Below are 10,000 nucleotides of genomic sequence, written 5' to 3' on the forward strand. Positions count from 1 at the left end.
GGGAGGGAGGGAGAGAGGGAGAGAGGGAGAGAGGGAGGGAGGGAGGGAGAGAGGGAGAGAGGGAGGGAGAGACACAGACAGAGACACAGACAGAGAGAGAGACACAGAGAGAGAGAGAGACAGAGAGAGAAACACAGAGAGAGAGAGACACAGAGAGAGAGAGAGACAGAGAGAGAGACAGAGAGAGAGAGAGAGAGAGAGATTGAGAAGAAATAAAGAGATTCATATCTAAAAGAGAGAGACAGAGAGAAAGGAAAAGGAGCCTAATATATAAAAGGAGAGAGAATCACCACTCCAGGTGTACAGGGTAGTTTCCATCTAGACAAGCAGTACAGTATCCGGACATGTCCTTGTCTTTCGGGGCACCTGAACTCACAGCCTTCACGAGGCCCTCTATACTTAGGTATGCCAGACTATCGGCACCTGAGAGAGAGATAAGAAAAAAAAAAAGACAGAAAGTTGTATAAGTACTGAATAAAAAGGATTAGCTCTGTAGCCCTACATGTGATCGCAGGAGGTGTAAATCTAATTTGAAATGGGTGTTTTTTTCATGACGCTAAATTTGACAGAACGTACCTTATAGAAGTATTAAGAATTTTTATTGAATAATGAGTCTAATTTAATGTTTGAACTGCCATATACTTTTTTTTTCTTCAAATATCTATGATCACAATTCAAAGACTACGAGAATTTCCTAGTTAAAATATTCAAAGTCAGCATAATAAAATAAATATAAGAATTAACAAAACCCTGAAAAGGCCGTCCTTAAACTCGGGAAAGTGGCCATCACTTTAAACAATTCCTATCCCGGGACTTTAATAAAGTGATACAACAAAATTAAATAAAATTTCTTCATTTCCTATCCTAAGACTTAACAAGACGATAAAACAAAATAAAACAGCCTTTTTATTTCCTATCCTGAGACATAATAAGGTGATAACACATCCAAACTCACCTATGAAACCAGCCAGTTCTTCAGGAGCTTTCGTATTGGCGATAAGTTCTCCCTTTGTGGGGATGTTGATGCCCATGTAACAAGGGTGTTGGATGGGCGGCGAGGCGATGCGGATGTGAACCTGAAGATTGAACAAACGTTTTTTTTATAAAAAGTAAATCTGGAGGTTGAACAAACGTTTCTTATAATGAATAAATCTGGAGATTGAACAACTTTTTTTATAATAAGTAAATCTGGAGATTGAAGAAACTTTTTGTTTTGTTATAAGTAAACCTGGAGATTGAACAACTTTTTTTATAATAAGTAAATCTGGAGATTGAAGAAACTTTTTGTTTTGTTATAAGTAAACCTGGAGATTGAACAAACTTTTTTTTATAATAAGTAAATCTGGAGATTGAACAAACTTTTTTTTATAATAAGTAAATCTGGAGATTGAACAAACTTTTTTTTTATAATAAGTAAATCTGGAGATTGAACAAACTTTTTTTTATAATAAGTAAATCTGGAGATTGAACAAACTTTTTTTTTATAATAAGTAAATCTGGAGATTGAACAATTTTTTTTTTTTTTTGTAATAAGTAAATCTGGAGATTGAACAAACGTTTCTTATAATAATTAAATCTTGAGATTGAACAAACTTTTTTTTTTTATAATAAGTAAATCTGGAGATTGAACAATTTTTTTTTATAATAAGTAAATCTGGAGATTGAACAAACTTTTTTTTTTTATAATAAGTAAATCTGGAGATTGAACAACTTTTTTTTATAATAAGTAAACCTGGAGATTGAACAAACTTTTTTTTTTATAACAAGTAAACCTGGAGATTGAACATTTTTTTATAATAAGTAAACCTGGAGATTTAACAACTTTTTTATAATAAGTAAATCTGGAGATTGAATTTTTTTTTATAAGTAGTAAATCTGCAGATTGAACAAACGTTTTTTTTTATAACAAGTAAATTTGGAGATTGAACAAACATTTTTTTAATAATTAGTAGACCTATAAATTGAACAGACGTTTTTTTATAATTAGTAAACCTAGAGATCGAACAAACGTTTTTTTTTTTATAAGTAAATCTGGAGATTGAACAAACTTTTTTATATAAGTAAATCTGGAGATTGAACAAACGTTTTTTTTATAATAAGTAAACCTGGAGATTGAACAATTCTTTTTTTTTAAATAAACCTGGAGACTGAACAGATGTTTTTTTTATGTAAAAAATAAAACTGGAGATTGAGCAAACGTTTTTTGTTTTTGTTTTTTATAAGTAAACTATGATTTTCACTTATACTCTACAAGCAGAAAATTGTGAATGAAATGTTATTCATGTGGTTTACTTTCATATTTTAAAGCTGAGAATTGTGACAAGAAATATAATTAGCTGTTTATGTTCCAGAATTGTAAAGACAAAGCCAAACGAACAATTATATTGCACCTAAGTTAATCATTATCAAATGTTATGAAAGCTCGCTTGCCAAGTACCAAGATGAATCAACTGACATTATAGTATCGAAACTTGATCTGTGATTTCATCTTGAAACTCATTTATACAAAATAGCTTAGTAAATATAACTGCTAAGAATCGGGGATTCTATAAAAAAAGAAAAAAATATCTAAAGAAGAACCCAAATCTATGTCATACAGGCCAACCCTTTCACAAAAAGTAAAAAATCTGAAACCAATAACTCACAATATCAGGAATTATTAATTTTGTATGCAGTGTGTATAGTTCATTTTATTTATTGAGACTTGATTGTCCTAGATGGCTAGCACATTGATTTTGCTTTTAACCATTAACCATTAACTATTGTCTCATACATATATGAGATGCACGAAGTATTATTAAACTTTAAAGTAAATAACCTGAAGAAAAAAAACATTATGAAAAAAGTAATGTCAATTCTTATCATACCCTAAAGGACCCCCTGAAACCCATCCATACGCCCCCTAGGGGTTTCAAGGACCCCAGGTTTATAGGGTTTTAGACTATACTGTCGTCTATACTCTCTCTAGACCTCAGGTTCAGAGTCCCAGTTTTATAGGGTTGTAGACTCTACTACAGTGTATACCCTCTCAAGACTTACCTCCTTAGCCCCATAGTGTTTCAGGAGTCGAACCAGCGGACCAATTGTCGTGCCTCTAACAATCGAGTCATCCACGAGGACCACCCTCCGACCCTCCAAGTTGGCTGCGATGGCCCCAAACTTCTTCGCCACTGCAAGCTGCCTGGAACGCGTGTCTGGCTGGATGAAGCTGCGACCCACATACCTGTTTCTGCACAGAACCTCCACATAGGGAATGCCAGACTGTTGGAAAGAAATGACCGTTGATAGTAACTGTTGTTAAACAGAAACAGTTTATGACTACTGAAAAATACATTTGTTATTAATCAAACTTGATATGAAAAATATTTTAATAGTCTTAAACCTGGGTAAAAAATGTACATTTTTAGTGTTAACTTTTAAAAAAGCTTATGAACGACCACCATCCAAAACATGTCTGTATTCTCAAAGAAAATCTGTAAAGTAACTACAAAAATATATTGTCTTGCCTGTAACGCATATCCCATAGCAGCCGGGGTAGCAGATTCCGGTACAGTAGAAATAATATCAGCTTCAACAGAAGTTTCAATAGCAAGCTGGCGACCACACCGCTGTCGAACGCTGTACACTTGTTGTCCTGAGAGAAGGACAGCGAAAACAGATCTTAAGAAATGTTATAATCAAAGGAAGAGAAGTTCAGAAGCTGGTGTGGAGAGCAAGAGAGAGGGAGAGAGGGAGAGAGGGAGAGAGGGAGAGAGGGAGAGAGGGAGGGAGGGAGAGAGGGAGGGAGGGAGGGAGGAAGGGAGGGAATTGGAGGATGGGGAGGGAAGGAGGGAGGATGGGGAGGGAGGGAGGGAGGGAGGGAGGGAGGGAGGGAGGGAGGATGGGGAGGGAGGGAGGGAGGGACGATGGGGAGGGAGGGAGGGAGGGAGGATGGGGAGGGAGGGAGGGAGGGAGGATGGGGAGGGAGGGAGGGAGGGAGGATGGGGAGGGAGGGAGGGAGGATGGGGAGGGAGGGAGGGAGGGGAGGGAGGGAGGGAGGGAGGATTGGGAGGGAGGGAGGGAGGGAGGATGGGGAGGGAGGGAGGATGGGGAGGGAGGGAGGGAGATAGGATGGGGGAGGGAGGGAGGGAGGGAGGGAGGATGGAGAGGGAGGGAGGGAGGGAGGATGGGGAGGGAGGGAGGGAGGGAGGATAGGGAGGGAGGATGGGGAGGGAGGATGGGGAGGGAGGGAGGGAGGGAGGATGGGGAGGGAGGATGGGAGGGAGGGAGGATGGGAGGGAGGGAGGATGGGAGGGAAGGAGGATGGGAGGGAGGGAGGGAGGGAGGGAGGATGGGGAGGGAAGGAGGGAGGGAGGATGGGAGTGAGGATGGGGAGGGAGGGAGGGAGGGAGGGAGGGAGGGAGGATGGGGAGGGAGGGGAGGGAGGGAGGATGGGGAGGGAGGGGAGGGAGGGAGGATGGGGAAGGAGGGAGGGAGGGAGGGAGGATGGGGGGGAGGGAGGGAGGGAGGGAGGGAGGGAGGATGGGCAGGGAGGGAGGGAGGGAGGGAGGATGGGGAGGGAGGGAGGGAGGGAGGGTGGGGAGGGAGGGAGGGAGGGAGGGAGGAAGGATGGAGGGAATGAGAGGGTGATGAGTATGGGAGGGAAAGAGGTAGAAAAAGAAAGTGAGAGGGAGAGGGGTAAGAGACAGAGGAGAGAGAAGAGGTGAGGGGGAGAGAGGAAGAGAAGGAGAGGTAGAGAGAGAGAAAGAGGGGGGGAGAGAGGAAGAGAAGGAGAGGTAGAGAGAGAGAAAGAGGGGGGAGAGAGGAAGAGAGAAGGAGAGGTAGAGAGAGAGAGAAAGATTGGGGGGGAGAGAGGAAGAGAAGGAGAGGTAGAGAGAGAGAGAAATAGGGGGGGGAGAGAGCGAGGGAGGGAGAGACGGAGAGAGAGAAATAGGGGGGGGGGGGGGGAGAGCGAGGGAGGGAGAGACGGAGAGAGAGAAAAAAAGAGAGAAAGAAAGAGAGAAAGAGAGAAAGAGAGAAAGAAAGAGAGAGAGAGAGAGAGAGAGAGAGAGAGAGAGAGAGAGAGAGAGAGAGAGAGAGAGAGAGAGAGAGAGAGAGAGAGAGAGAGAGAGAGAGAGAAAGGGAGGTTCTTATTAGATATGACTTAGGGCAATATAGTACAGTACATATATATTATCATAATTACACACTATATGAATGTCCAGAGCACCTTATTTATGTACAGTCACGGCAAAACTCGTATCAAACATATTTCGAATTGCGTCTGGAATCTTATCCAAAAAATGTACGTACGTAGTCCTCCTCACAATAAAGATGCTTATTACAACCTAAACCAAATTCATATCATACGTACGTAATCCTTCACTCCAAACAACAGGCTACCCAAAATACCCAAAAAGACAATTAACACATTGAAAAAATACTTCAACCTTACCCTCATAAAAGGTATCGGCACGCGAGAAATAAACATATTCGAAGATGCAAAAGGCCGGAGGAGGAATCTGAAGCATGTGAGGAATAATTGTCTGGTCGTATCCCACCTTGATCGGCTTCGCAGGTTTCGGACGCGGCACAATGTCCAGAGATCTAATGCCATCAGGACTCAGCTCTATGATCTCCCCGGGAAAAACCTGAGAATAATTACGGGTGAAGTCTGAGAGGGGAGCTGGGTTTAATAATGATGGTTGTAAGGAAGGGCTGGAAAAAGAGAAAATGTAAAAGAGAGTTAAATACTTGTATCAACTACTTAATCATCGTTCGAGATATATCTCTAAACCAAATTTCTGATATGCATTATCTAAAATTATAACGAATTAAGAAATACACTTAAACTAACGTACTTCCCGTATCAGGGTGGCGCCAATTGACTGGAATGCACAAGACTCCGAGCTGAGAACCCATCCTAAGTCTGCTTCTGATTGGGGCATGTCTGTAATTAAGCAATGATTTACTTATTTCTAATTAAATATTAAATACATCTCATCAACGTGTATTTGGAATAAATTTACGAATTCCTCTTGTTAGAAATCCTTAAAGATTGTCAAACCAAAATTTTATCATGGATAAAAAGCTCATTTGAAAAATGGGTTAGATATTCTTACAATCTCGTCTTTTGACAATGCTTCATACCTGCGAATGAGGCATGAATGAGAATGAATAATTCAAAGCACAAGAGATGTATTATCGGGAATACGCCATCACAAGACAATATAACCGAAAAGCATCTTTTAATACATCTCTCACAGTCATTCTCATCCACATCTTCCTGTGATAACCACAATAAACTCTTCCACCCCTTTACCTTTCTTATCAGAGAGAGAGTCGAGACGCCCAATACACAGCGGCCTGTTACCAAAGGGGTCTCTCACTCCGTACACCTTATCCTCGTGCATGAGGGCGAGGGAATAGGCCGTGGGCGTGGCTTCCATGAGGTGCCTTATCCGAGCGCCCCAATCAGGTCCGTCCTTCTCCCCGCGAGGTGGCGTGAGGGACAGCATCTGCGTGATCAGTTCGGAGTCGGATCTCGTCGAGAGCCCCACGCCCCGCTCGAGGACCTGGTGGTGGGAAGGAGGGCGGCTAAGAGTGGGTGTGGGAGGGAGGAGAAATGGGTGGGGGGTGGGATTCTTTGCGTCGAAAATGTCTGATAACTAAGCTTAGTTTGAAGGTGGATGTGGGAGAGAGGAGAAACGGGGGGGGGGGGGGTATTTTATAAAGGATAATAGTTAGAAATAAATGTGCTACACATCAAGTCACATAGCACTGTGGTAGAGTGTTGTGGCGAAAAGGGGTAGAAATGAGTTAACAATTAGGATAAAATATCTTGGATATCAAAGGCTTTAGAGTGCTATAGGATAGAATAGTAGTGAAAAGGTTATAGATAGGGAAGCAAATGGAGCACGGCGGTGATTTGTAGGAAGAGGAAGGTCTCAAGTATATAGGGCGATTAGATCAAATTGAGAGTATGCGTCTCGTGGGTCATGGTTAGGAAGTCTTGGAGGTCTTCGAGAGTTTCTGGAGGGAAGTTGGGTAGGGAGGTTTGAGAAACGAAGGTTTTCTTACGAGGAGGGGAAGAGGGAACAGATGTCCGAGGAGCAGACGGAGACGTAGATGTAGGAGAGAATGTGGTAGAAGATGGGGTGGAACTTGATCCTTGGTGCGACAGGTAGAATGAGGAGGAGGAGGGTGAGGGGTAGGCACCAGGAAAGTGGTAGAGATTGGTGTATCTGGATTTAGACTGGAAAAGGAATTTGACCGGGGGAGAGAGGGAGCAAAGATAAGATGGTTCGGGGTAGGGGGAAGAGATGCTGAGACTTTCTGAGAAGATGGGGGAGTAGCGGAGCCAAGTACAATTTTGGAATTGGTAGAAAGAGAAAAACCTCGTAGGCGTGCTTTTTGTCTGGCCTCACGTAGAGTAAAGCCTAGTTTGAATCTGAGAACTGTTACCTCAGATTCAAGCTTGTAGGCAGGGCAGTTCCTACAAAATACATAATGGGAGCCACCACAATTGACACATGTGCGTGACTGTGCAGAGCAACCTGAATGGTCATGACCAGGTTGGGCACATAGAAGGCAGCGGGCTGTGGAGCGACAGTGTTTGGCTGGGTGGCTAAAACATCAACATTTCTGACATTGGCGGGGAAGAGGGCAGGACACCACCAATATGAACTTCATAGGGGAGGTCATGTCTACGAAAGTAAATCTTGGCAATGTTGGCGTAGGACTTACGCCTCTGAAAGGAATAGTTAGCACTGGATTGACACTGCACCATAATCGACGAAGCATGCGGGCAGGTCGTTTTCACAGTCTGACCAGTCCTTGTCGTAGAGAGGACAATCAGTCGGAGGGACGGAAACAATTATGGTACAAGTATTAAGGGAGGAGTGAGGTTGACTAGGGATAGGTTTCCCAGAGAGGTCAGTCAGGGTAGATAGTGCACAAAAGTGCTTGAGACTCAGATGTCACTGTAACAAGGCGTCACAAAACGGAAACTTTACCTATTTGTTTTTGGAGACATTGTTGGAAGAGAAGAGTATTAGAGTAAGGGGCTGTAGGGGGGATCATAAAGAATTGATCCCACTCGGCTGGGCCAAAAAAAAAAAAAAAAAATACTCAAAAGATTAGCAGAGGTGGAAGCAGTAGAAGAACGAGGGCGGGAGGAAGATGAGATGGTGTGGAGTGAGGTAGTATTGTCGGGATAAGGACAATACGAATGAAGAGCAGTGATAAAGGAAGAGATGTAGTGGAGTCTGTCGGGAGAGAGGAATGGGTGTAACGACTAGGGTGGATGATTCGGAATGGAGAGTGTTGACAGCAAACATCGAGGAGGTGGTATTAGTATCAGTCGGAGCCGTGGTCAAAGGAGAGGCAGGGGTCGGGAAACCAATGAAATTAAATTTAGATAGACTAGTTGATGAAGGGGCAAGCCTTAATGCCCCTAATAAGGGTAAAAAATCTTCATTATTGGCCATAGTGAACCTGAAATAATTGGGGAAAAGAAACGGTCTACCCCTCAGGGTCCACATAAGGGGCAAAAGCTAGGCGATTAACTAAGCTAATACCGTGCCCATGATTCCCGGAGGACCTTCAGGACTGACACAAAGTCAGCCTTTCATCCTTTCAGCACGCCTCTCGCATTTTAGGAGGTGGATAGAAAGGGGTGATGAAGAAACGGAAAAAGAAAGGGGGACAAGAAAAGACCAAGCAAAACTAGTTGGGGCGAGGACTGAGATCAGGGAAGGGGTGACCCCTACATTGGGCCTCAGTCTCCCCATGACAACAACGAGCAAGGGCTTGGGGGTGTGGGGAGGGTCCTTTGTATAGAAAATGTATGATAACAGCTTTGTTTGAAGGTGGATGAGGGAGGGAGGAGAAAGGGGTGGAGCTTCTTTGTGTAGATAAATGCCTGATAAAACATCTGTTAATTAGGCTTCGTGTGGCGATAATTATTGTTAAGTATGCTAGGTGGATGCATGTGGGAGAGTAAATTGCTGTGGTGTGGCTTCTTTGTACAGATAAGTGCTTGCTAAAATAACTGCTAAACTTCTTTTAAAAAGTAGTAAACAACAGTAATTTTTTTTTTTTTTTCTTTAAAGGAGAAATGACCTTTCCTGTGAACATAATAAATAATCAGTCAGGAGGACTCCCCTGATTCTCTACATTTTAAAAATCTTAAACAGTCATAAACAATACAATAACAAGACCAAAATCGGAATCGAAACAGACGAACAAGTACTGAGGCAAACAACTAAAAGCAAACATTTAAACCCAGCCTCAGTGGACGTCCGCCAAGCCACACCCTCTGAAGGTCAAGTACACAAGCCAAAGAATACACAAGGGCGCGAATCCCTTTCCGTAAGGCATTCGCGATCGAAAGGGAGTTCAATGCTACAAGGAGTAGGATTCAGTTCATAAATTGACGGGATGCGATGTACAAATTACGATGAGGGTTTGGATAACAGAGGTCAGCACCTTCCATATTTGTTTCGTTATCTATAAACTTTTGCAAACGCTTCTGATGTAGCTAATTCGAAATATACTGAAGCAATGATCAAATAAAGAATATGTGGAACAATCTAACGCCTACAACCCTGCTCATAACTAACTAAATAAAAAATAAATAAACAAATATATATATATACATATATTACAAAAAAGGAACGAGAAAAGGCTCGCTAATAATGATCCATTGTGGCTACGATCAATGTGTCAGTTATTAGGCGTTCATAAACACGTGGATTTATTTCGCTACTACAGAGCGTAACGACATGTCCTGGCACATTTTTTTAAAGCATGCAATCATGTAATTTGTAATTTAAATATACAGTAATTTGTAATTTAAATATAGTACGACCAAGCTACCCAGCTACCCTATTCAATTAAGAAAAAAATCTACATTGCAAAATAAAAACAACATTAAGACTACGTGAGGTGAATAATACATTCATCCTAGCGGGCTCTAAAACAAGGGGGTATAGCAGGTTCCACTAATAATCTGCAAGTT

At 42.3% G+C, this 10,000-nt stretch overlaps 1 protein-coding gene across 2 annotated transcripts in view; it reads right to left on the minus strand.

Moving 5' to 3' along the window:
- Positions 1-167: 167 nt before the first annotated feature.
- Positions 168-10,000, minus strand: part of LOC125031797 (amidophosphoribosyltransferase-like) — a 22,523-nt gene continuing 12,690 nt past the window's right edge. For both annotated transcript variants that reach the window (XM_047622752.1, XM_047622751.1), the window contains exons 5-11: positions 6,302-6,554; positions 5,841-5,929; positions 5,435-5,630; positions 3,507-3,634; positions 3,040-3,261; positions 956-1,076; positions 168-423 (exon numbers count right to left, since the gene is read on the minus strand). In XM_047622752.1, coding sequence (XP_047478708.1) covers positions 287-423; positions 956-1,076; positions 3,040-3,261; positions 3,507-3,634; positions 5,435-5,630; positions 5,841-5,929; positions 6,302-6,554 — 1,146 coding nt within the window. In that variant the 3' untranslated portion in view covers positions 168-286. The remainder of the gene's footprint in view (positions 424-955; positions 1,077-3,039; positions 3,262-3,506; positions 3,635-5,434; positions 5,631-5,840; positions 5,930-6,301; positions 6,555-10,000) is intronic.

This window comes from Penaeus chinensis, chromosome 13, assembly GCF_019202785.1.
Source record: "Penaeus chinensis breed Huanghai No. 1 chromosome 13, ASM1920278v2, whole genome shotgun sequence".
NCBI classification, from domain to species: Eukaryota; Metazoa; Arthropoda; class Malacostraca; order Decapoda; family Penaeidae; genus Penaeus; species Penaeus chinensis.